The sequence below is a fragment of the Mobula hypostoma genome, chromosome 5 (assembly GCF_963921235.1).
Source record: "Mobula hypostoma chromosome 5, sMobHyp1.1, whole genome shotgun sequence".
Lineage (NCBI taxonomy): Eukaryota > Metazoa > Chordata > Chondrichthyes > Myliobatiformes > Myliobatidae > Mobula > Mobula hypostoma.
Genome location: NC_086101.1, coordinates 113,704,809 through 113,730,964, shown reverse-complemented (window position 1 = coordinate 113,730,964; position 26,156 = coordinate 113,704,809). Strand labels below are relative to the sequence as shown.

General features: G+C 52.3%; 1 protein-coding gene across 1 annotated transcript in view; it reads left to right on the top strand.

Moving 5' to 3' along the window:
• Positions 1–25,679, top strand: part of pofut1 (protein O-fucosyltransferase 1) — a 26,757-nt gene extending 1,078 nt beyond the window's left edge. The window contains exons 2-8 of the mRNA XM_063048810.1: positions 15,766–15,977; positions 16,107–16,228; positions 17,611–17,793; positions 17,899–18,011; positions 18,571–18,763; positions 19,899–20,141; positions 24,570–25,679. Of these exons, the coding sequence (XP_062904880.1) occupies positions 15,833–15,977; positions 16,107–16,228; positions 17,611–17,793; positions 17,899–18,011; positions 18,571–18,763; positions 19,899–20,141; positions 24,570–24,758 (1,188 nt within the window). The 5' untranslated portion in view covers positions 15,766–15,832 and the 3' untranslated portion in view covers positions 24,759–25,679. The remainder of the gene's footprint in view (positions 1–15,765; positions 15,978–16,106; positions 16,229–17,610; positions 17,794–17,898; positions 18,012–18,570; positions 18,764–19,898; positions 20,142–24,569) is intronic.
• Positions 25,680–26,156: the final 477 nt, after the last annotated feature.

Here is a 26,156-nt window from a genome sequence, read left to right as displayed (position 1 = left end):
AGCTAAGAGTCTGTGTCTGTGTGTGTGTGTGTCTCCGGGAGGTAAGAGTCTGTGAGTGTGTGTGTGTGTCTCGAGGAGGTAAGAGTCTGCGTGTGTGTGTGTCTGTGTCTCGGGGAGGTAAGAGTGTGTGTGTGTGTGTGTGTGTGTCTCGGGGAGGTAAGAGTCTGTGTCTGTGTGTGTGTGTCTCGGGGAGGTAAGAGTCTGTGTCTGTGTGTGTGTGTGTCTCGGGGAGCTTAGAGTCTGTGTCTGTGTGTGTGTGTCTCGGGGAGGTAAGAGTCTGTGTGTGTGTGTCTCGGGAAGCTAAGAGTCTGTGAGTGTGTGTGTCTCGAGGTAAGAGTCTGCGTGTGTGTGTGTGTGTGTCTCGGGGAGCTAAGAGTCTGTGTGTGTGTGTCTCGGGGAGCTAAGAGTCTGTGTGTGTGTGTCTCGGGGAGCTAAGAGTCTGTGTCTGTGTGTGTGTGTCTCGAGGAGCTAAGAGTCTGTGTGTGTGTGTGTGTGTGTGTGTGTGTGTCGAGGAGCTAAGAGTCTGTGTCTGTGTGTGTGTGTCTTGAGGAGCTAAGAGTCTGTGTCTGTGCGTGTGTCTCGGGGAGGTAAGAGTCTGTGAGTGTGTGTGTCTCAAGGTAAGAGTCTGTGTGTGTGTGTGTGTGTGTGTCTCGGAGCGCTAAGAGTCTGTGTGTGTCTCGGGGAGGTTAGAGTCTGTGTGTGAGTGTCTGTGTCTCGAGGAGCTAAGAGTCTGTGTGTGTCTCGGGAGCTAAGAGTCTGTGTCTGTGTGTGTGTGTGTCTCCGGGAGGTAAGAGTCTGTGAGTGTGTGTGTGTGTCTCGAGGAGGTAAGAGTCTGCGTGTGTGTGTGTCTGTGTCTCGGGGAGGTAAGAGTGTGTGTGTGTGTGTGTGTGTGTGTGTGTGTGTGTCTCGGGGAGGTAAGAGTCTGTGTCTGTGTGTGTGTGTCTCGGGGAGGTAAGAGTCTGTGTCTGTGTGTGTGTGTGTCTCGGGGAGCTTAGAGTCTGTGTCTGTGTGTGTGTGTCTCGGGGAGGTAAGAGTCTGTGTCTGTGTGTGTGTGTCTCGGGAAGCTAAGAGTCTGTGAGTGTGTGTGTCTCGAGGTAAGAGTCTGCGTGTGTGTGTGTGTGTGTCTCGGGGAGCTAAGAGTCTGTGTGTGTGTGTCTCGGGGAGCTAAGAGTCTGTGTCTGTGTGTGTGTGTCTCGAGCTAAGAGTCTGTGTGTGTGTGTGTGTGTGTGTGTGTGTGTCGAGGAGCTAAGAGTCTGTGTCTGTGTGTGTGTGTCTTGAGGAGCTAAGAGTCTGTGTCTGTGCGTGTGTCTCGGGGAGGTAAGAGTCTGTGAGTGTGTGTGTCTCAAGGTAAGAGTCTGTGTGTGTGTGTGTGTGTGTGTCTCGGGGAGATAAGAGTCTGTGAGTGTGTGTGTGTGTCTCTGGGAGGTGAGAGTCTGTGTCTGTGTTTGTGTCTCGGGGAGATAAGAGTCTGTCTGTGTGTGTGTGTGTGTGTGTGTGTGTGTGTGTGTCGTGGAGGTTAGAGTCTGTGTGTGTGAGTGTGTGTGTCTCGGGGAGGTAAGAGTCTGTGTGTATGTGTGTGTGTGTCTGTGTCTCGTGGAGGTTAGAGTCTGTGTGTGAGTGTCTGTGTCTCGGGTTGGTAAGAGTCTGTCTGTCTGTGTGTGTGTGTGTGTGTGTGTGTGTGTGTCTCGGGGAGGTAAGAGTCTGTGTGTGTGTGTGTGTGTGAGTGTGTGTGTCTCGGGGAGGTAAGAGTCTCTGTGTGTGTGTGTGTGTGTGTGTGTGTGTGTGTGTGTCTCGGGGAGGTAAGAGTCTGTGTGTGTGTGTCTGTGTCTCGGGGAGGTAAGAGTCTGTGTGTGTCTGTGTGTGTGTCTCGGGGAGGTAAGAGTCTGTGTGTGTCTGTCTGTCTGTCTCGGAGAGGTAATGGTTTGTCTGTGTGTGTGTCTGTGTATCGGGTTGGTAAGAATCTGTCTGAGTGTGTGTCTGTGTGTGTGTGTGTATGTGTGTGAGAGTGTGTGTGTCTCGGGGAGGTAAGAGTCGTGTCTGTGTGTGTGTGTGTCTCGGGGAGGTAAGAGTCTGTGTGTGTGTGTCTGTGTCTCGGGGAGGTAAGAGTCGGTGTGTGTGTGTGTGTGTGTGTGTGTGTGTGTGTGTGTGTGTCTGTGTCTCGGGGAGGTAAGAGTCGGTGTGTGTGTGTGTGTGTGTGTGTGTGTGTGTGTGTGAGTCTGTGTGTGTGTGTGTGTGTGAGTCTGTGTGTGTGTGTGTGTCTCGGGGAGGTAAGAGTCTGTGTGTGTGTGTCTCGGGGAGGTAAGAGTCTGTGTGTGTGTGTCTCGGGGAGGTTAGAGTCTGTGTGTGAGTGTCTATGTCTCGGGGAGGTAAGAGTCTGTGTGTGTGAGTGTCTCGGGGAGGTAAGAGTCTGTGTGTGTGTCTCGGGGAGGTAAGAGTCTGTGTGTGTGTGTCTCGGGGAGGTAAGAGTCTGTGTGTGTGTGTGTGTGTCTCGGGGAGGTAAGAGTCTGTGTGTGTGTGTGTGTGTGTGTCTCGGGGAGGTAAGAGTCTGTATCTGTGTGAGTGTCTCCGGGAGGTAAGAGTCTGTGAGTGTCTCGGGGAGGTTAGAGTCTGTGTGTGAGTGTCTGTGTCTCGGGGTGGTAAGAGTGTCTGTGTGTGTGTGTGTGTGAGTGTGTGTGTCTCGGGGAGGTAAGAGTCTGTGTCTGTGTGTGTGTGTCTCGGGGAGCTAAGAGTCTGTGTCTCGGGGAGGTAAGAGTCTGTGTGTGTGTGTGTCTCGGGGAGCTAAGAGTCTGTGTCTCGGGGAGGTAAGAGTCTGTGAGTGCCTCGGGGAGCTAAGAGTCTGTGTCTGTGTGTGTGTGTCTCGGGGAGGTAAGAGTCTGTGTGTGAGTGTGTGTGTGTGTCTCGAGGAGCTAAGAGTCTGTGTCTGTGTGTGTGTGTCTCGAGGAGCTAAGAGTCTGTGTCTGTGTGTGTGTCTTGGGGAGGTAAGAGTCTGTGAGTGTGTGTGTCTCGAGGTAAGAGTCTGTGTGTGTGTATGTGTGTGTGTGTCTCGGAGCGCTAAGAGTCTGTGTGTGTCTCGGGGAGGTTAGAGTCTGTGTGTGAGTGTCTGTGTCTCGAGGAGCTAAGAGTCTGTGTGTGTCTCGGGAGCTAAGAGTCTGTGTCTGTGTGTGTGTGTGTCTCCGGGAGGTAAGAGTCTGTGAGTGTGCATGTGTGTCTGGAGGAGGTAAGAGTCTGCGTGTGTGTGTGTGTCTCGGGGAGGTAAGAGTCTGTGTCTGTGTGTGTGTGTGTCTCGGGGAGGTAAGAGTCTGTCTCTGTGTGTGTGTGTCTCGGGGAGCTAAGAGTCTGTCTCTGTGTGTGTCTCGGGGAGCTAAGAGTCTGTGTCTGTGTGTGTGTGTCTCGAGGAGCTAAGAGTCTGTGTCTGTGTGTGTGTGTCTCGAGGAGCTAAGAGTCTGTGTCTGTGTGTGTGTGTCTCGAGGAGCTAAGAGTCTGTGTCTGTGCGTGTGTCTCGGGGAGGTAAGAGTCTGTGAGTGTGTGTGTCTCGAGGTAAGAGTCTGTGTGTGTGTGTGTGTGTGTCTCGGAGAGCTAAGAGTCTGTGTGTGTCTTGGGGAGGTTAGAGTCTGTGTGTGAGTGTCTGTGTCTCGAGGAGCTAAGAGTCTGTGTGTGTCTCGGGAGCTAAGAGTCTGTGTCTGTGTGTGTGTGTGTCTCCGGGAGGTAAGAGTCTGTGAGTGTGCGTGTGTGTCTCGAGGAGGTAAGAGTCTGCGTGTGTGTGTGTCTGTGTCTCGGGGAGGTAAGAGTGTGTGTGTGTGTGTGTGTGTCTCGGGGAGGTAAGAGTCTGTGTCTGTGTGTGTGTGTGTCTCGAGGAGGTAAGAGTCTGCGTGTGTGTGTGTCTGTGTCTCGGGGAGGTAAGAGTGTGTGTGTGTGTGTGTGTGTGTCTCTCGGGGAGGTAAGAGTCTGTGTCTGTGTGTGTGTGTGTCTCGGGGAGGTAAGAGTCTGTGTCTGTGTGTGTGTCTCGGGGACCTAAGAGTCTGTGTCTGTGTGTGTGTGTCTCGGGGAGCTAAGAGTCTGTGTCTGTGTGTGTGTGTGTCCGGGGAGCTAAGAGTCTGTGTCTGTGTGTGTGTGTGTGTCCGGGGAGGTAAGAGTCTGTGTCTCGGGGAGGTAAGAGCCTGAGTGTGTGTGTGTGTGTGTGTGTGTGTGTGTCTGTGTGTGTGTGTCTCGGGGAGGTAAGAGTCTGTGTCTGTGTGTGTGTGTCTCAGGGAGCTAAGAGTCTGTGTCTGTGTGTGTGTGTCTCGGGGAGGTAAGAGTCTGTGTCTGTGTGTGTGTGTCGCGGGGAGGTTAGAGTCTGTGTCTTGGGGAGGTAAGAGTCTGTGTCTGTGTGTGTGTGTCTCGGGGAGCTTAGAGTCTGTGTCTGTGTGTGTGTGTCTCGGGGAGCTTAGAGTCTGTGTCTGTGTGTGTGTGTCTCGGGGAGCTTAGAGTCTGTGTCTGTGTGTGTGTGTCTCGGGGAGGTAAGAGTCTGTGTCTGTGTGTGTGTGTGTCTCGGGGAGCTTAGAGTCTGTGTCTGTGTGTGTGTGTCTCGGGGAGGTAAGTGTCTGTGTGTGTGTGTCTCGGGGAGCTAAGAGTCTGTGAGTGTGTGTGTCTCGAGGTAAGAGTCTGTGTGTGTGTGTGTTTCTCGGGGAGGTAAGAGTCTCTGTGTGTGTGTGTCTGTGTGTGTGTCTCGGGGAGGTAAGAGTCTGTGTGTGTCTGTCTGTCTGTCTCGGAGAGGTAATGGTTTGTCTGTGTGTGTGTCTGTGTATCGGGTTGGTAAGAATCTGTCTGAGTGTGTGTCTGTGTGTGTGTGTGTATGTGTGTGAGAGTGTGTGTGTCTCGGGGAGGTAAGAGTCGTGTCTGTGTGTGTGTGTGTCTCGGGGAGGTAAGAGTCTGTGTGTGTGTGTCTGTGTCTCGGGGAGGTAAGAGTCGGTGTGTGTGTGTGTGTGTGTGTGTGTGTGTGTCTGTGTCTCGGGGAGGTAAGAGTCGGTGTGTGTGTGTGTGTGTGTGTGTGTGTGTGTGTGAGTCTGTGTGTGTGTGTGTGTGAGTGTGTGTGTGTGTCTCGGGGAGGTAAGAGTCTGTGTGTGTGTGTCTCGGGGAGGTTAGAGTCTGTGTGTGAGTGTCTATGTCTCGGGGAGGTAAGAGTCTGTGTGTGTGAGTGTCTCGGGGAGGTAAGAGTCTGTGTGTGTGTCTCGGGGAGGTAAGAGTCTGTGTGTGTGTGTCTCGGGGAGGTAAGAGTCTGTGTCTGTGTGTGTGTGTCTCGGGGAGGTAAGAGTCTGTGTGTGTGTGTGTCTCGGGGAGCTAAGAGTCTGTGTCTGTGTGTGTGTGTGTCCGGGGAGCTAAGAGTCTGTGTCTGTGTGTGTGTGTGTGTCCGGGGAGGTAAGAGTCTGTGTCTCGGGGAGGTAAGAGCCTGAGTGTGTGTGTGTGTGTGTGTGTGTGTGTGTGTCTGTGTGTGTGTGTCTCGGGGAGGTAAGAGTCTGTGTCTGTGTGTGTGTGTCTCGGGGAGCTAAGAGTCTGTGTCTGTGTGTGTGTGTCTCGGGGAGGTAAGAGTCTGTGTCTGTGTGTGTGTGTCGCGGGGAGGTTAGAGTCTGTGTCTTGGGGAGGTAAGAGTCTGTGTCTGTGTGTGTGTGTCTCGGGGAGCTTAGAGTCTGTGTCTGTGTGTGTGTGTCTCGGGGAGCTTAGAGTCTGTGTCTGTGTGTGTGTGTCTCGGGGAGCTTAGAGTCTGTGTCTGTGTGTGTGTGTCTCGGGGAGGTAAGAGTCTGTGTCTGTGTGTGTGTGTGTCTCGGGGAGCTTAGAGTCTGTGTCTGTGTGTGTGTGTCTCGGGGAGGTAAGTGTCTGTGTGTGTGTGTCTCGGGGAGCTAAGAGTCTGTGAGTGTGTGTGTCTCGAGGTAAGAGTCTGTGTGTGTGTGTGTTTCTCGGGGAGGTAAGAGTCTCTGTGTGTGTGTGTCTGTGTGTGTGTCTCGGGGAGGTAAGAGTCTGTGTGTGTCTGTCTGTCTGTCTCGGAGAGGTAATGGTTTGTCTGTGTGTGTGTCTGTGTATCGGGTTGGTAAGAATCTGTCTGAGTGTGTGTCTGTGTGTGTGTGTGTATGTGTGTGAGAGTGTGTGTGTCTCGGGGAGGTAAGAGTCGTGTCTGTGTGTGTGTGTGTCTCGGGGAGGTAAGAGTCTGTGTGTGTGTGTCTGTGTCTCGGGGAGGTAAGAGTCGGTGTGTGTGTGTGTGTGTGTGTGTGTGTGTCTGTGTCTCGGGGAGGTAAGAGTCGGTGTGTGTGTGTGTGTGTGTGTGTGTGTGTGTGTGTGAGTCTGTGTGTGTGTGTGTGTGTGAGTCTGTGTGTGTGTGTGTGTGAGTGTGTGTGTGTGTCTCGGGGAGGTAAGAGTCTGTGTGTGTGTGTCTCGGGGAGGTTAGAGTCTGTGTGTGAGTGTCTATGTCTCGGGGAGGTAAGAGTCTGTGTGTGTGAGTGTCTCGGGGAGGTAAGAGTCTGTGTGTGTGTCTCGGGGAGGTAAGAGTCTGTGTGTGTGTGTCTCGGGGAGGTAAGAGTCTGTGTGTGTGTGTGTGTGTCTCGGGGAGGTAAGAGTCTGTGTGTGTGTGTGTGTGTGTGTCTCGGGGAGGTAAGAGTCTGTATCTGTGTGAGTGTCTCCGGGAGGTAAGAGTCTGTGAGTGTCTCGGGGAGGTTAGAGTCTGTGTGTGAGTGTCTGTGTCTCGGGGTGGTAAGAGTGTCTGTGTGTGTGTGTGTGAGTGTGTGTGTCTCGGGGAGGTAAGAGTCTGTGTCTGTGTGTGTGTGTCTCGGGGAGCTAAGAGTCTGTGTCTCGGGGAGGTAAGAGTCTGTGTGTGTGTGTGTCTCGGGGAGCTAAGAGTCTGTGTCTCGGGGAGGTAAGAGTCTGTGAGTGCCTCGGGGAGCTAAGAGTCTGTGTCTGTGTGTGTGTGTCTCGGGGAGGTAAGAGTCTGTGTGTGAGTGTGTGTGTGTGTCTCGAGGAGCTAAGAGTCTGTGTCTGTGTGTGTGTGTCTCGAGGAGCTAAGAGTCTGTGTCTGTGTGTGTGTCTTGGGGAGGTAAGAGTCTGTGAGTGTGTGTGTCTCGAGGTAAGAGTCTGTGTGTGTGTATGTGTGTGTGTGTCTCGGAGCGCTAAGAGTCTGTGTGTGTCTCGGGGAGGTTAGAGTCTGTGTGTGAGTGTCTGTGTCTCGAGGAGCTAAGAGTCTGTGTGTGTCTCGGGAGCTAAGAGTCTGTGTCTGTGTGTGTGTGTGTCTCCGGGAGGTAAGAGTCTGTGAGTGTGCATGTGTGTCTGGAGGAGGTAAGAGTCTGCGTGTGTGTGTGTGTCTCGGGGAGGTAAGAGTCTGTGTCTGTGTGTGTGTGTGTCTCGGGGAGGTAAGAGTCTGTCTCTGTGTGTGTGTGTCTCGGGGAGCTAAGAGTCTGTCTCTGTGTGTGTGTGTCTCGGGGAGCTAAGAGTCTGTGTCTGTGTGTGTGTGTCTCGAGGAGCTAAGAGTCTGTGTCTGTGTGTGTGTGTCTCGAGGAGCTAAGAGTCTGTGTCTGTGTGTGTGTGTCTCGAGGAGCTAAGAGTCTGTGTCTGTGCGTGTGTCTCGGGGAGGTAAGAGTCTGTGAGTGTGTGTGTCTCGAGGTAAGAGTCTGTGTGTGTGTGTGTGTGTGTCTCGGAGAGCTAAGAGTCTGTGTGTGTCTTGGGGAGGTTAGAGTCTGTGTGTGAGTGTCTGTGTCTCGAGGAGCTAAGAGTCTGTGTGTGTCTCGGGAGCTAAGAGTCTGTGTCTGTGTGTGTGTGTGTCTCCGGGAGGTAAGAGTCTGTGAGTGTGCGTGTGTGTCTCGGGGAGCTAAGAGTCTGTGTCTCGGGGAGGTAAGAGTGTGTGTGTGTGTGTGTGTGTCTCGGGGAGGTAAGAGTCTGTGTGTGTGTGTGTGTGTCTCGGGGAGGTAAGAGTCTGTGTGTGTGTGTGTCTCGGGGAGGTAAGAGTCTGTGTCTGTGTGTGTGTCTCGGGGAGCTAAGAGTCTGTGTCTGTGTGTGTGTGTGTCCGGGGAGGTAAGAGTCTGTGTCTCGGGGAGGTAAGAGTCTGTGTGTGTCTCGGGGAGGTAAGAGTCTGTGTGTATGTGTGTGTGTGTGTGTGTGTGTGTGTGTGTGTGTCTGTGTCTCGGGGAGGTAAGAGTCTGTGTGTGTGTGTGTGTGTGTGTGTGTGAGTGTGTGTGTGTGTCTGTGTCTCGGGGAGGTAAGAGTCTGTGTGTGTGTGTGTGTGTGTCTCGGGGAGGTAAGAGTCTGTGTGTGTGTGTGTGTGTGTGTGTGTCTCGGGGAGGTAAGAGTCTGTGTGTGTGTGTGTGTGTGTGTGTCTGTGTGTGTGTGTGTGTGTGTGTGTGTGTGTGTGTGTGAGTCTGTGTGTGTGTGTGAGTGTGTGTGTGTGTGTGTGTCTCGGAGAGGTAAGAGTCTGTGCGTGTGTGTGTCTCGGAGAGGTAAGAGTCTGTGCGTGTGTGTGTGTGTGTGTGTGTGTGTGTGTGTGTGAGTGTGTGTGTCTCGGAGAGGTTAGAGTCTGTGTGTGTGTGTGTCTGTGTGTGTGTGTGTGTGTGTGTGAGTGTGTGTGTCTCGGAGAGGTAAGAGACGTGCGTGTGTGTGTGTGTGTGTGTGTGTGTGTGTGTGTGTCTCGGGGAGGTAAGAGTCTGTGTCTCGGGGAGGTAAGAGTCTGTGTGTGTGTGTGTGAGTGTGTGTGTGTGTCTGTGTGTGTCACGGGGAGGTTAGAGTCTGTGTGTGTGTCTGGGTCTGTGTGTATGTGTCTGTGTGTCTCGGGGAGGTAAGAGTCTGTGTGTGTGTGTGTGTGTGTCTCGGGGAGGTAAGAGTCTGTGTGTGTGTGTGTGTGTGTGAGTCTGTGTGTGTGTGTGTGTGTGTGTGTGTGTGTCTCGGAGAGGTTAGAGTCTGTGTGTGTGTGTGAGTCTGTGTGTGTGTGTGTGTGTGTGTGTGTGTGTGGTGTGTGTGTGTGTGTGTGTGTGTGTGTGTCTCGGGGAGGTAAGAGTCTGTGTGTGTGTGTGTGTGTGTGTGTGTGTGTGTGTGTGTGAGTGTGTGTGTGTGTGTGTGTTTGTCTTGGAGAGGTTAGAGTCTGTGTGTGTGTGTCTGTGTCTCGGGGAGGTAAGAGTCTGTGTGTGTGTGTGTGTGTGTGTCTGTGTCTCGGGGAGGTAAGAGTCTGTGTGTGTGTGTGTGTGTGTGTGTGAGTGTGTTTGTGTGTGTGTGTCTCGGGGAGGTAAGAGTCTGTGTGTGTGTGTGTGTGTGAGTCTGTGTGTGTGTGTGTGTGTGTGTGTCTCGGAGAGGTTAGAGTCTGTGTGTGTGTGTGTGTGTCTCGGGGAGGTTAGAGACGTGTGTGTGTGTGTGAATGTGAGTGTGTGTGAGTGTGTGTGTGTGTCACGGGGAGGTTAGAGTCTGTGTGTGTGTATGTGTCTGTGTGTCTCGGGGAGGTAAGAGTCTGTGTGTGTGTGTGTGTCTCGGGGAGGTAAGAGTCTGTGTGTGTGTGTGTGTATCTCTGGGAGGTAAGAGTCGTGTGTGTGTGTGTCTGTGTCTTTATGTGTGTGTGTGTGTCTGGGTCTTTGTGTGTATGTGTCTGTGTGTGTGTGTGCGTGTGTCTCGGGGAGGTAAGAGTCTGTGTGTGTGTGTGTGTGTGTGTGTGTGTGTGTCTCGGGGAGGTAAGAGTCTGTGTGTGTGTGAGTGTCTCGGGGAGGTAAGAGTCTGTGTGTGAGTGTCTGTGTCTCGGGGTGGTAAGAGTGTCTGTGTGTGTGTGTGAGTGTGTGTGTCTCGGGGAGGTAAGAGTCTGTGTCTGTCTGTGTGTCTCGGGGAGATAAGAGTCTGTGTCTGTGTGTGTGTGTCTCGGGGAGGTAAGAGTCTGTGTGTGTGTGTGTCTCGGGGACCTAAGAGTCTGTGTCTGTGTGTGTGTGTCTCGGGGAGCTAAGAGTCTGTGTCTGTGTGTGTGTATGTCCGGGGAGGTAAGAGTCTGTGTCTCGGGGAGGTAAGAGTCTGTGTGTGTCTCGGGGAGGTAAGAGTCTGTGTGTGTGTGTGTGTGTGTGTGTGTGTGTGTGTGAGTGTGTGTTTGTGTGTGTGTGTCTCGGGGAGGTAAGAGTCTGTGTGTGTGTGTGTGTGTGTGTGTCTCGCAGAGGTAAGAGTCTGTGTCTGTGTGCGTGTGTGTGTCTCAAGGTAAGAGTCTGTGTGTGTGTGTGTCTCGGGGAGGTAAGAGACGTGTGTGTGTGTGTGAATGTGAGTGTGTGTGTGTGTGTCTGTGTGTGTCACGGGGAGGTTAGAGTCTGTGTGTGTGTCTGGGTCTGTGTGTATGTGTCTGTGTGTCTCGGGGAGGTAAGAGTCTGTGTGTGTGTGTGTCTAGGGGAGGTAAGAGTCTGTGTGTGTGTGTCTCGGGGAGGTAAGAGTCTGTGTGTGTGTGTGTGTGTATCTCGGGGAGGTAAGAGTCGTGTGTATGTGTGTCTGGGTCTTTGTGTGTATGTGTCTGTCTGGGTGTGTCTGGGTCTTTGTGTGTATGTGTCTGTGTGTGTGTGTGTGTCTCGGGGAGGTAAAAGTCTGTGTGTGTGTGTGTGTGTGTGTCTCAAGGTAAGAGTCTGTGTGTGCGTGTGTGTGTCTCGAGGTAAGAGTCTGTGTGTGTGTGTGTGTGTGTATGTCTCGGGGAGGTAAGAGTCGTGTGTGTGTGTGCGTGTGTGTGTGTGTGTTTGTCTGTTGTCTCGGGGAGGTTAGAGCCTGTGTCTGTGTCTGGGTCTTTGTGTGTATGTGTCTGTGTGTGAGTGTGTGTGTGTGTGTCTGTGTGTGTCTCGGGAAGTTTAGATCTGTGTGTGTGTCTGGGTCTGTGTGTGTATGTGTCTGTGTGTCTCGGGGAGGTAAGAGTCGTGTGTGTGTGTGTCTGGGTCTTTGTGTGTATGTGTCTGTGTGTGTGTGTCTGGGTCTTTGTGTGTATGTGTCTGTGTGTGTGTGTGTGTGTCTCGGGGAGGTAAGAGTCTGTGTGTGTGTGTGTGTGTGTCTCAAGGTAAGAGTCTGTGTGTGTGTGTATGTCTCGGGGAGGTAAGAGTCGTGTGTGTGTGTGTTTGTCTGTTGTCTCGGGGAGGTTAGAGCCTGTGTCTGTGTCTGGGTCTTTGTGTGTATGTGTCTGTGTGTGAGTGTGTGTGTGTGTCTGTGTGTGTCTCGGGAAGTTTAGGGTCTGTGTGTGTGAGTGTGTGTGTCTCAAGGTAAGAGTCTGTGTGTGTGTGTCGGGGAGGTAAGAGTCTGTGTGTGTGTGTGTGTGTGTGTGTCTGTGTGTCTCGGGGAGGTAAGAGTCTGTGTGTGTGTGTGTGTGTCTCGGGGAGGTAAGGGTCTGTGTGTGTGTGTGTGTGTGCGTGTGCGTGCGTGTGTGTGTCTCCGGGAGGTAAGGGTCTGTGTGTGTGTGTGTGTGTGTGTGTGTGTGTGTGTGTGTGTGTGTGTGTGTATCGGGGAGGTAAGAGTCTGTGTGTGTGTCTCAAGGTAAGAGTCTGTGTGTGCGTGTGTGTGTCTCGAGGTAAGAGTCTGTGTGTGTGTGTGTGTCTCGGAGAGGTAAGAGTCTGTGTGTGTGTGTGTGTGTGTGTGTGTGTGTGTGTGTCGAGGAGGTAAGAATCTGTGTATGTGTGTGTGTCTCGGAGAGGTAAGAGTCTGTGTGTGTGTGTGTGTGTGTGTGTCTGGGTCTTTGTGTGTATGTGTCTGTGTGTGTGTGTGTGTGTGTCTCGGGGAGGTAAGAGTCTGTGTGTGTGTGTGTGTGTGTGTCTCGGGGAGATAAGAGTCTGTGTGTGTGTGTGTGTGTGTGTGTGTGTGTATGTGCTGGGGACACAGTGAAGTTCTGGGGGTTAAGAGAGGGCCTGTGTATGTGTTTTTCTCTATGTTTCAAAGTTCAAAGTAAATTTATTCTCAAAGTACTTATATGTCACCACGCACTACCTTGAGGTTCAGTTTCTTGCACACATTTACTGGAATCTAAGGAAATACAATAGAGTTAATGTAAAATGTATACTCTAGAGAGACTGACAAATGTCCATATACGGCAAATAATACATTTTTTAAAAGTAAATAAATACTGAGAACATGGGTTGTAGTGTCCTGGAAAGTGAGTCCATAGGTTGTGGAATCGGTTCAGTGTTGGGGTGAGTGAAGTTATGCACTCAGGTTCAGGAATAACTCTTCCTGAACCTGTTGGTGAGGGACTTCAGGCTCCTGTGCCTCCTGCTGGATGGTGGTGTCGAGAAGAGAACACAGCCTGGACGGTAGGCATCCTTGATGATTCAGCTTTCGTGGTGGTTTTCCTTGTCGATGAGCTCAGTGGTGGGGTGGGCTTTCCCTGTGATGGACTGGGCTGTATCCACCACTTTTTGCAGACTTTTCCATTCTTGGGCATTGCTATTTCCGTACCAGACCGTGATGCAACCAGTCAGGAGACTCTCCACTGTGATTCTGTTGGAGTTTGTCAAAGCTTTTCTTTACATGCCAAATCTATGCAAACTTTCTAAGATAGTTTGTGTGTGTGTCTGTCTGTCTGTGTGGGTCTGTGTGTGTGTGTGTGTGTGTGTCTGTCTGTCTGTCTGTGTGGGTCTGTGTGTGTGTGTGTGTGTGTGTGTCTGGGTTCAGGGGGAGGTCTAAGGATTAAAAAGAGCTGTGACCGCAGTACAGTGTAAGACGGAAGAAAATCACTGTCAACTACAATAAGCGGGGCAAAAGGGGAAATAGTGAGGTGGTGTTTATAGGTTCGGTCAGAAATCTGATGTCAGAGGCGAAGAAGCTGTTCCTAGAACACCTGAGTGTGGATCTTCAGTCTCCTGTGCCTCCTCCCTGAGGCACAGCCTCTTGAAGATCTGGAGAGTGGGGCGGGTTGTGCCCGTGATGGACTGGTTGAGTCGACAGCCCTCTGCAGCCTCTCACAGTCCTGTGCAGTGGAGCCCACATGCCAGGCAATGATGCAGCCTGTCAGAATGATCTCCACTGTCCGTCTTTACAAACCTGTAACCCTTTGGTGACGTAGTAAAACTCCTCAAACTCCTCGTGGTGGGGCTGCCAGCCTTCTCTGTGTTGGGTGTTGACTCCGAGGAATTTGAAGCTGCTCACCCTTTTCACCGCTGACCCCTCAATGAGGACTAGTGTGTGTTCTCCTGACTTCCCCTTGCTGAACTCCACTGTCAATTCCTCAGGAGTGGAGACATGTTCAGATAACAGACCTGGGTGGTGGGGTGGAGATACGTCTCTAGCAAAGGAGGTGTAAGGCTCTCCTTCCCTCCGCTAGCCTGCAGGTCACCCTTGGGCAGGGTATAGCACCCACCCCACTGATCAGGGTCATGTGAAGCCATGGGAGCAGGTGGCGGACGGTCGTACGAGCAGCCTGTGCAAATCACAAGTCCTGGTTATGCGACCACTGACACCAGGCAGACAATCTCTGAAGAGTATTGATAATGGCTGGGCTCACCAGTCTGCTGCCCAGAAGGTGGCAATGGCAAACAACTTACAGTAGAAAGAATTTGCCAAGAACACTTATGGTCATGAATAAGGCCATGATCACCCATGTCATACAACACGGCACATAATGATAAAGATGGTTCCCTTTCTAAACACTTGACAGTGTGCGTGTTCAAAGTTCAGAGTAAATTTATTATCAAAGTACATATATATCACCATATATAACCCTGAGATTAATTTTATTCCAGGCATACTCAATAAATATACAATAGAATAATAACCATAATAGAATCAATGAAAGACCGCACCAACTTGGTCATTCAAGCAGTGTGCAAAAGACAACAAGCTGTGCAAATACAAAAAGAAATGAAAGATAAATAAGTAAACAAATAAACAAACTATCGAGAACATGAAGAGTCCTTGAGAGTGAGTCCATGGGTTGTGGGAACAGCTCGATGATGGGGCAAGTGAGCTTGTGTGAAGTTACCCCCTTTGGTTCAAGAGCCTGAAGGTTGAGGGTAATCATCATCATCATGTGCTGTGCTGTTGAGAGGTAATAACTATACCTGCTGACGGGTAAGAACTGTTATCCGTGCAAACTGCTGGGCAAAGTTGCTGCTGGTCTTTGATGTAACTCACCTGAGGGGTTGTTCGATGGGAGAGGGGTCAGCTGAGGACCTTACATGGACTTTTCCTTTTATGTTGTTGTGGGCACGTGGCCGAGTGGTTAAGGCATTGGACTAGCTACCTGAAGGTCGTGAGTTTGAGCCCCAGCCAAGGCAGTGTGTTGTGCCCTTGAGCAAGGCACTTAACCACACAGTGCTCTGCGGCGACACCGGTGCCAAGCTGTATGGGTCCTAATACCCTTCCCTTGGACAACATCGGTGTCGTGGAGAGGGGAGACTTGCAGCATGGGCAACTGCCGGTCTTCCATACAACCTTGCCCAGGCCTGCGCCCTGGAGAGTGAAGACTTTCCAGGCGCAGGTCCATGGTCTCGCAAGACTAACGGATGCCTTTCTTTCTTTCTTTCTTCTTAATGCTGTTACAGGGGTTAAGAGGACAGTGGTTACGTCTTACCTCCTCATCTGCCCATCACCTCCATCTTGCCCCCCTTCTCCAATGGTCCACTCCCCAATCAGATTACTTCTTCACCCCTTAACCTCTTCCACCTATCACCTCACAGCTTCTTACTTCATCCCCCTCTCCTCCACCTACCAAACTCCCCTCTCACCTATCACTCCTTCCCCACCCATCCACCCACCCTCTGGCTTCTGACCCCTACCTTTCCAGTTCTGACCTCTGCCTTTCCAGTTCTGACCCCTACCTTTCCAGTTCTGACCTCTGCCTTTCCAGTTCTGACCTCTGCCTTTCCAATTCTGACCCCTGCCTTTCCAGTTCTGACCCCTGCCTTTCCAGTTCTGACCTCTGCCTTTCCAGTTCTGACCCCTACCTTTCCCGTTCTGACCTCTGCCTTTCCAATTCTGACCTCTGCCTTTCCAGTTCTGACCCCTGCCTTTCCAGTTCTGACCTCTGCCTTTGCAGTTCTGACCCCTGCCTTTCCAGTTCTGACCTCTGCCTTTCCAGTTCTGACCCCTACCTTTCCCGTTCTGACCCCTGCCTTTCCAGTTCTGGCAAAGGGTCTCAGCCTGAGAAGGCGACTGTTCCTTCTTCTCCACGCTGCCTGACCTGCTGAGCTTCTCCAGCATTTTGTTTGTGTTCCTGAAGATTTCCGGCATCTGCAGAATCTCTTGTGTTTACGAGGTTACAGAGGGTCAGGAAGCAGGGAAGTTACAAGGGCCGGGGAAGGGAGTGCTTTTGCAGTTGGAGGCCATTGGGCAGGATTGAAAGGTCAATGGGAAGATCTCCTGAGCAGGGTCCACTGCCTCATGGTGAGAGAGTGTGGATGTGATTCCCCAGGGGTAGAGTGCGTGTCGTTGTCACTGGATCTGTGTGAAATGTGTGGGCATGTTAAACTGTCTGGAGTTAGAGGGCCTGTCACTTTTAACTGTCCAGAGACAGTCCTTTTAAATGTTGTGGATGGGTGGGGCTTGTGGCTGTCACTATACTTGTCCTAGGAAGGGGAGGGACCTGTCACTTTAAACGTCCGGAGCAAGGGGAGGTGTGACACTTCATAGGGGGAGGGAGGGAGGGAGAAAGAGGCAGAGGGAAGGGAGGGAGGGAAGAGAGAGAACTTTAAAAGTCAGGAAGGGGAGAACATGAACTGAGTTGCATTTCTGTGGCACCTCACGTTTCTTTTCGTGGGAGTAGGGCAGAGGAGAGAGGTGGGGACTTGGCTGGTCATTATCCCTGTCACACTCTCTGTCTTACCTCCCACTCTACAGGACCTGGAAAGGACGGATTCCCTTTCCTTGCAGGCTGTGCGACCAGCGGTCGTGGGAGGGGTGCGGGATGGTGTCGCGGGCCAGTGTCGTGACCCTCCTGTCTCTCCTCCTCCTCCTGTCTCCACTCTTCCTCCTCCTGCCCAAGGCCAGCACCGCCTCCGACCCTCTATCCTGGGATGAGAACGGTTACATCCTCTACTGTCCCTGTATGGGTAAGTGAGAATCCCTCTGCAGCGTTTCCACCATGTCCCCGAGACCCCCCCCCCCCACACACATCATCACACGCCTCGCCCTTCCTGACCCACTCTCTGTGTCTCCTCTCCTCCGGGCATCGCCCACAGGTCGATTTGGAAACCAGGCTGACCACTTGCTGGGCTCACTGGCCTTCGCCAAGATGCTGAACCGGACGCTGGCGGTCCCTCCCTGGGTGGTCTACCGGCACCACACCCCTCCGTACACAAACGTGAGTCGCCTGGACACAACCTGTCGCACGGGATAGGAGCCAGATCGCTCTCTGACTCTCCATGGGGAGGGCTGGTGGGGGTCTCTGCACGGAAACGGGGTGGCCAGCAGGGACCCATAGAACATAGAAGAATAAGAACGTCGAAGGTTAAGGGGAGAGTGTGGTTGCGAGGGAAAGTAAATCTGCCATGATCAAATGGTGGAGCAGACTCAATGGGCCAAATGGTCCTTTGTCTTGTGGTCCTGTGGTCTTAACATAAGGTATAGAACACAATGTGGTGCCGACCTTTTAACATGCTCTATCTGACCCTTCCCTCCACTTTCCTATCATCCATATGTCTATCTCATAAGATATGCTCTCTAATCCAGGCAGCACCCTGGTTAAATCTCCACTGCACCCTCCCTAAAGCCCCCACCTCCTTCCTGTACGTGGCAGTTGCACTCTGCAAGCCAAAGGGCCAGTTTCTATTTCGAGGCTGCTGCAGATCTCCATGCTCCTCAGCATTCCCCCTCCTCTGTTTTGCCCCTTCTCTCTGCTTTCTTCCTCTGTATTACCCTCTCCACCATATACTGTTTCCATCCTGTATAATTCCAGGACCTTCTCTCTATCACCCTTTCTCCAATTCTGACCCTCCCTCCCTGCCCCAGTCTCCTCTCTGTCTCCCTCTAATACCCCCTTTCTACACCCCACCTCTACCCCGTCCCCTCCCCCTCTGATCCTCCATCCCTTTTCCCTGTGCCCCCTCCATCTCCCTGTCTGACCACCTCTATAATACCCCACTATACTCTCCCCTCTCTACTCCCCATTCCTCTCTGGCACCACTTCTCCTCTCTCTCTGCCCCCTGTCCACCCTCTCTAACGCCCCCCAACACCTGCAACCCCTCTTTGTGCTCCCCCCTCTCTACTCCCCCTCCCTCTCTGATCCCACCCCCCTACCTTGCTGTCTCTTCTGTCTCACTGTCTCTTTCCTGCCTGACCTTCACTCCCGCTTCTAACCCTCCTTACCTCTCTGGCTTCACCCCTCTCTGCCCCTCTGTCTGCACAGACCTCTCTATTGTTTTACCCCTCTTGCATTACCCTTTCTCTGGCTCTCAGACTCCCTCCTTGCATTACTCCCCCATCTCTGGTTCTGACTTTCTCCCCCTCTCTATATTACTCCCTCTGCAGTTTTGTTTTTCTCTCTCTTCGTATTCCCTCCCTCTTTCTGGTTTGGATGCCTCCTCTCTGCATTACCTCATCTCCAGTTCTGACCCTCTCTGTGTTAACGTCTCCTGCTCTGCATAGACCCCTCTCCCCTCCACAACCTGTGAGACGCCCCAGAGGACGGGTGGGGGGTGAGCATGTTCCCTCCCTCCCTCACGCATCCAGCTCTGTTTCCCCAGGCCCACGTTCCGTTCTCGGAGTACTTCCAGTTGGAGAGGCTGCAGGATTTCCACCGGGTGGTCAGCATGGAGAGCTTCATGGAGCAGCTGGCACCCCAGCACTGGAAGCCCGGCCAGAGGGTGGCTTATTGCTTTGAGGCTGCTGCCCAGCGCAGCGCTGATCGGTCCTCCTGTCCCATGAAGGTGAGCCGGTGAGCCTTGACGGGGGTGGGGTGGGGAGGAAGGTAGGGCAGGGTTGTGGATCCAGTGGGCTTAACGTTGCCTGTGCTGCCTCCCCCTCCCCGACAGGACGGGAACCCCTTCGGGCCATTCTGGGACCACTTTGGCGTGGAGTTTGACCGCTCCGAGCTCTTCAGCGGGATCACCTTCAGCTCCTACTACAAGGCCCAGTGGATGGAGAGGTAGGACCCTGCCTGGGGGTGGTAGGGAAGGCAGAGGGAGGGGAACAGCTTGTCCACTGTCTCTGAGAAACACTTCCTCCTCTCCCCCACTCCTGCCTCTGGACTAGGAAGGAGAGGTCATCCCAGTGGGTGAGGATTGGTGGTGGGGGGGTGTCCTGGGGATGTGTAGGGAGTCCCGAGGGAGTAAAGATGGAGGAGATTCCAAGAAATGGGTGAAGGGTCCTCTGTTGGGATTTCTGGCCTTTGGTACGAGGGATTAGGACTAAGTCAGTTGTTTGTGGTGTCGTGTCGCAGAAACCAGGGCAACTTCATTTAGCCACCGTAACCAGCGACTGGCGTGCCTGACCTTGATGTCATGCCCTTATATATTATTTCTGTCTTTCAATGATTTTTAATCTATTCAGTATACATATACTGTAATTGATTTACTTATTTATTTATTTTTGGTTTTTCTTTATTACGTATTGCATTGAACTGCTGCTGATCAGTTAATGAATTTCGTGACACATACTGGTGACAATAAACCTGATTCTGATTCTGACCGCTGGTCCCTCTGCAGGTATCCAGCATCTGAGCACCCGGTGCTGGCCCTCCCTGGGGCTCCGGCCCAGTTCCCCGTCCTGAGTGAACACCGTCATCTGCAGAGGTTTGTGGTCTGGGCCGACAGGTTTGCAGAGGAGGCGGAGGGGCAGATCCAGTCCCTACTTCTCAGGCCCTACCTGGGCATTCACCTGCGCGTCGGAGTGGACTGGGTGAGCGGCCGGTTGCTCGTTGTACGGGGAGGGGCAGGGCTCCGTCCCGCACCAGGTCCCTGCGTCCCATATGAACCGCTCTGGGCCCTGGGAACCCCACACTTCCCCCACCCCCTTTGTGTCCCACAAGTCCTGCACATGATCCATTTCACTCTGTTCTCCACATGTTCGTGCCTCTACTCACTCACTGTCTGTTAAACCGCTGGTGTTTAGGGCAGCAATGAAGGCCCTCCATCTCTGGTGGTGTTCAGGGCTTCGTTCATCATGTCAGTAGCTTCCTCTCAGTTTTCACTACTGTCAGTCACGCAAGTCCCAGGTGATGACTCAGGAATACTGGATGTCGAGGGATTCTTCATTGCTGTTTCCATAACAATTTTGTTTCACCAGTCAGGGTTGTTCGCCCTGAGCAGAACCCCCAAACCTGGAGGACCGGTGGACCACTGTTAGTCTGGCCTCTACCCTTTGACCTGTTTGACATGGGTGACCCTACCAAAAGCCAAAGCATAAAGCCCTGACCCCAGACAATATAGCTCTCCCGGTCGTCGAGACATGAAAACCTCCAAACCCTACGACAAGGTTGTGTTCCTTTTGGAGGTTCATGCCTCTGACAGAGTCTTTTTTTCTCGTGTGCCCGCGTGCGTGCGTCCGTGATGATGGATTTTTCATGGCTTTTTCCAAGGTGCAGAGCGACAGAGAGAGAGAGAGACTGTGTGACACGCCACTTCCCACACAGACATCCTTCGCAGTATTTTCCCTGTGTTTTACAAGGTCGAGTTGTGGTCTCGACACTCAACCCGACAGAGATGGAAAGCGTGCTCGGGGGCGGACCCGACTGGTTTCGAACCCGGGAACCTCTGCTCCCGGGTCCGGCGCTGATGTCGTTGCGCCACCAGCCGGCCCCACCTCTAACAGACTCTTAAGTGCTGCCGTTTAAGCTCCACCATCTGCTTGAAGCCCAAGATCCCTCCCCACTGTACAATAAAGGTCCCTCCGCTCCCCCGCACTCACCCTCCCCCCCCGCCCTATATTGAGGTTGGGTCAGGAAATCAGTGCTGTCTTTACCGTTCTGCATTACCTGTGTACCTTCCCCAACTTCTGACACTTTCTGTTTCTCTTCTTCTCCCCCCCCCGCCAGAGAAATGCGTGCAGCATGGTGAAGGAGGGCACAGCCGGCCCCCACCTCATGGCATCCCCACAGTGCGTTGGCGACCACCATCACTCAGCCCGCCCTCTCACCATGGAGATGTGCCTGCCCAGCCTGGCCGAGATCCAGCGGGCAGTGGGGACCTGGGCGCACGCCATCGGCGCCAAGTCTGTCTACGTCGCCAGCGATTCAGAGCCCTACACCGAGAAGATCAAGGAGGCTGTGGGCCGAAAGGTGAGGCGAGGAAGGGGGAATGGGAGGGGCCCATGGGTCATCATCATCTTAGCTTGTCACACCAGACAGCCAGTCACTCTAGTGTTGTTTGGTTGATGTTGAGCAGGTCAGTGTCAGCTAAATCAGGTGAGAGTGGGCAGCTGCGCAGAACGTGTTCAATGTTCTACATCCTTTCGCCACACTCACAGGATTCGCTGGTCTTTAAACCCCACTTCACCATATTGTCTCCCGTCCTACAAACTCCCGCTCTCTCTCTGTTGAGAGTGAACCACTTCCGTCTGTCAAGCAGTGCCCCGTCTGGTAACATTTCTGTGGGGTCTTGCACTGTATTGTTTGGTGGGGTTCTGGCTTCTGTTTGTTGCCAGAGGTCAATCCTGTATGTTTGGGGGGATGTTCCGTGCGGTAGTTCCTCCACTGTAGCAAGGCTTTTCCTCGATTTTAGGCGGTTGAAAATGATGGTGTAGTGGGTGCCGTGGATCCAAGTTCTGTTTACCTTTTTCAATTTTTGTTGTAGTGTGTCTTCGGATCTCGGGGGGAGCAATGCCTGCAAGTCTGTAAATGATGTTAGTGGGTGTGGGACACAGTGTGCCCGTGATTATTCGGCAGGCTTCGTTAAACAACAGGTCTATTTTCTTCGCATGGGCTGATCTGCCCCACACAGGTGCACAGTATTCTGCAGGTGCATAGCAGAGTGCTAGGGCAGTTGATCTAAGTGTGTGAGCATTAGCTCCCCATTTCGTGCCTGCTAATTTTTTCAAGAGAGAATTGCGAGAGCCAACTTTCCCTCGGAGTTTTTGGATGTGAGTGGCAAATGAGAGCGTCCCGTCCAGTGTCACGCCCAGGTAAATTGGAGTCGGATGGTGTTCGAGCTCCTTCCCACACCAGAAGATCTTGAGTTTCCGAGCTGCTTCTCGATTCCTCAGGTGGAATGCACACACTTGAGTTTTTGATGGATGACAAACAGCACAAGAGGATCCTAAACAGGATAAAAGCCTGGGGTATTACAGGAAAGATCCCAACAGGGATAGAAGATTGGCTAGCTGGCAGGAGATGAAGAGTTGGAATAAAGTGTGTCATTTGTTTGGCTGCTGGTGACTAGAGGTGTTCTGCATGGTTTGGTGTTGGGATCTCTTCACATTATATGTCAATATTTTGAGTGATGGAATTGATGGCTGTGTGGCTAAGTTTGTGGATATTACAAAGATAGGTGCAGGGGCAGGTAATGTCAAGGAAGCAGGGAGTTTGCAGAAGATCTTACAGATTGGGAGAATGGGCAAAGAAGTGGCAGATGATATACAGTGTCGGGAAGTGTATGAACATATAGATGGAACAAAGGTGTAGACTATTTTCTAAAGAGAAAATTCAGAAATCAGAGCTGCAAAGGAACTTGGGAGTCCTAAAGGTTAACTTGCAGGTTGAGTCGGTTGTAAGGAAGGCAAATGCAAATTCGAGGGAACCAGAATATAAAGCCAAAGATGTGATGCTGAGGCTTTATAAGGCATTGGTCAGACCCCACTTGAAGTATTGCGAGCACTTGTGGGTCCCGTATCTCAGAAACAATCAGGTTTATTATCACCGGTATGTGTCGTGAAATTTGTTAACTTAGCAGCAGCAGTTCAATGCAATAGAACATAATACATAATATAGAAGAGAGAAAATAATAATAATAGTAATAATAAATAAATAAGTAAATCGATTACAGTAGACGTATTTTGAATAGATTAAGAAAGGATTTGCTGGTATCGGAGCGGGTCCAAAGGAGGTACACGAGAAAGATCCCAGGAATGGAGGGTTACCGTATGGGGAGTGTGGGTGGCCCGGGTGGGGATCTGCTGGAGGGTGAATCTAATATAAACCTATGGAATATTGAAATGTCCAGGTAGTGTGGATGTGGAGAGGATGTTTCCAATAGTGTGGCAGTCTAGGACCAAGTTCAAGTTCAAGGTAGATTATCATTCAACCATACATGAATACTCATGAGCAGCCAAATGAAACAGCATTACTCCAGGTCCAGTACCAACTATCACACACAGCACAAGGCACGCATAGCACATATAAGACATCAGCAAAATAGTCACACACAAAAAATACACAGTCCAGGTCCCTGAGACCATGACTGTCGCAGGAATCTTGTCTTCTGCCGAGCGAACACCGGAGGGCAGCACCAACTCCAGCACGGACACCGCCTCACACTGCCTCCGGTGGAGTGCAGCGTCCGTCAACAGAAGGCACAGTCTCTGTGGATGCCAAAGGATGATCGGTTCTTGATAGGTCAGGATGTCAAAAGTTACAGGGGGAAAGCAGGAGAACTGGGCTGAGAGGGATTATAAATCAGCCATGATGGAATGGTGGGGCAGACTCGATGGGCTGAATGGCCTCATTCTGCTGTTAAGTCTTATGGTGAACAGGCCTATAAGCCCACTGATTACCTCCACCCCTTTTACACTAGTTGCTGGCTGTCAAGCTCCCTCTTACACTGATCCCATTTCACTCTCCCCACATTTCCATCCACTTGCCCCAGATTTCACCCCTCACCCACACACTGGGGCAGGGTGGGGGCAATTTACAGCACCCAATCAACCACCAACTCTGCACGTTGTTGGGATGTGGGAGGGAATTGGAGCATGCATACATACAGACACACACCCAGATACAAACACACACAGAGACACATTCACAGACCACACTCCCAGATACAAACACACACACAGACACACTCCCAGATACAAACACACAGAGCCACGCACACAGACACACGCTCACATGCACACGCACACAGACACATACATGCACACAGACGCAGACACACACACGCACACCCAGGCACGCACACACACTTCCTCCCAGGAATAAATCCAGCAAATGCTCTCTGAACCATTTCCACAACAATGACGGGATATTGAAAGGGCATCTTATACATACAAGACAAACTCTTGCCCTCACAATCTACCTCATGGTGGCCCTTGCACTTTATTGTCTGCCTGAACTGTGCTTTCCCTGAGTCTCACCATCAAATCCATGACCATAGGAACCTCCCTTTAGAACAGAGATAAGAAGGATTTCTTTAGCAAAGGGTAGTGAATGTGTGAAATTCAGGCCAAGTCTGGAAGGAGGCCAAGTCATTGGGAATATTTAAAGGAGTGGTTGATAGGTTTTTGGTTAGCAAGAGGCTGAAAGGTTATGGGGAGAGGGCAGGTGAATGGTGTTGAAAGGGAAATGGATCAAGCCTGATCGTTAGGCGGAGCAGACTCGATGGGCTGAATGGCCGAATTCCGCTCCTACAGTATTGTGCAAAAATCTTAGGCACACACACACACACATATATATATATATATATAAAAAATAGCTAGGGAGCCTAAGACTTTTGCACAGTGCTGTAGTAATTTTATGTATTGCACTCTATGGCTGCTGCACAATAACAAATTTCATGACATATGTGAGTGATGATAAACCTGATTCTGACGTGGGTCCCTATTGAGGACTGAGAGTGGGAAGGGGTCAGGGAGAGGGGAATCATGGTTGGGAAAAGGGGAAGGGAGAGGGGAGGGAGCAGGAAGCACCAGAGAGACATTCTGTGATGATCAATAAACCAATTGTTTGGAATCGAATAACCTTTCCTGGTGTCTCAGAGCTGGGTGAGTTTGCACCTGTGCCACCCCTTTGCCTTAGCTACTCCTCTCTGCCACCTGTCCCACACCCCTCCCGTGGTGCTCCATGCTCACCATTCCCAACATCCTTCGCTCCCACCAGATTTACAAACTCACTCTCCGCTCCACATTGACAAATATAGTACGGTGAAAAAGTCTTAGGCACCACAGCTATTTATGTATATATGCTTAAGACTTTTGCGCAGTACCCTTGGGGCCGTCCCAGGGTTCAGACCCACTGACGTTCAAGGAGGGGTGACGGATTTACAGGCCAGTATGGTGGGGAATCTGTGGGCGGCAGTGTTCCCCACTGCCCACGTCCTACCGGTGGGGAGAGCTGGGTGGTCCGAGTAGCCTAGGCAAGGAAACATGGTGTGTTGTGTGGACAGTGCAAGCTGCAGCCACTGTGGGGGAGGGAGGGAGTGGGTGGGGTGCTTGCCTGGGTGGTGTCAAGCCTCTTGAGGGTTGTTGGAGCCGCACTCAGCTAGTTTGTTACCTCTCTGTGCTGAATGGAGTCTTGCTGTATAAATGATATCCTCCTCTGCCTCTTCTCCGACCCCCACTGACACTCTCTCCCCCCCCTGCACTCCACCCTTCCTCTCACTCTCTTCTCCCTCAACCTTCTCCCCCCACCACTCTCCCTCTGGCTCCCCTCCTCCCCTCCTTCCCCACTCTCCCTCTCTCCTCTCCCGACCCTCACCCTTCTATGCCCTTCACACACCTCTAACACCCTGTGTCTCTGCTCCCCCCCTTTTCTTTCCCCCTCCCTCCCCCCCCACAGGTCCATGTGATCCACCGCCCTTCCCAGTTGCCACAGACTGACCTCTACATCCTGGCCCAGGCTGACCACTTCATCGGGAACTGCGTCTCCTCCTTCACCGCCTTCGTCAAGCGAGACCGGGACGTCCACCGCCGCCCCTCCTCCTTCTTTGGCATGGACCACCCCCCTTCGCCCAGGGATGAGCTCTGAGCCGGCGCGTGTGGACGGACAGAGGGGTGGAGGCGTGGGGTGTTGGGGGAGGGGGGCAGAGCAAACCCCCCACATTCACGTCACCTCAGACCCCAAGAATGACAGTGGGGGTGGGGGGTGTTTGTGACTGGCCTACCTGTGTCCTGGGAGAGGTGGGGGCCTGCCAATATCACCACCACCTCCCCGCTGCCTTTTGCCCCAGCTGAAAGAAAAGATCTGCCCAGAAGGGGGGGGGGCAATGTATGGCGATCAGGGGGCGAAAAAACATAGGCCAACACAGGGTCAACCATTGGATGGGTGTCACCCAATTTTGACTCCTCCCTCCTCAGCCGACCTCCTCCCTCCCCAGCCTACCTCCTCCCTCCATTTGTTGCTCTTATCGCCTCTCCCCATCATTCCCTTCTTGTTCAACCCCATTCACCCCAATCCTCACCCATTCTCCTCAATGCTCCCCCATTCTCCCCCTCCCCTCTAATCATCACCCATTTACCATCTCCAAAATCCTCCGCCATTCTCCGATCCTCCTCCCCCACTGTCTCCTCTCCCTAATCCCCCTTCCTAACCTGACGAAACAATCCTCCCACATTCTGTTCCCCAATCCTAAACCCCTACACACACACACACACACACACACACGCACACACACCCACATACATACACACACACACACACACACACACACACACAAAAAAACACACACGCACACACACACACACACAATTCCAGCTCTGGGCCAGGTGGGTGTGGTCCTGGGAGAGGGTGTAACTCGTGGGTGGCTGGGTCCATCAGCCCCGCTGGAGACGGGAGTGACAGCCATTATGCTTTGGTCCACTTGGGGCACACCTGAGAGAACCTGTGTGTCTACATGCCCCAAAGGCACTGACTGACAGAATTACAGCAACACCAAGTTTTACGAATAAACTCCTGCCTTGTCTCTGTTGTATCTCGAAGCTGCAACCTCGATTCAAACATCAGCCTCGACACCAGGGTGGGAGTCTGGTTGTAGGATGGACTCACACCACAGGTCACACCAAATCATCTCTGTATGCACTCCCCAATCATTGCAAAATCACACAGTGTAGAGGGAACCTCACTCTGTGTCTGACCCTGGGAGTGTGTGATGGGACAGTGTAGAGGGAACCTCACTCTGTGTCTGACCCTGGGAGTGTGTGGTGGGACAGTGTAGAGGGAGCTTCACTCTGTGTCTGACCCCGGGAGTGTGTGATGGGACCGTGTAGAGGGAGCTTCACTGTGTCTGTCCCTGGGAGAGTGTGATGGGACAGTGTAGAGGGAGCTTCACTGTGTCTGTCCCTGGGAGAGTGTGATGGGACCGTGTAGAGGGAGCTTCACTGTGTCTGCCCTGGGAGTGTGTGATGGGACAGTATAGAGGGAACTTCA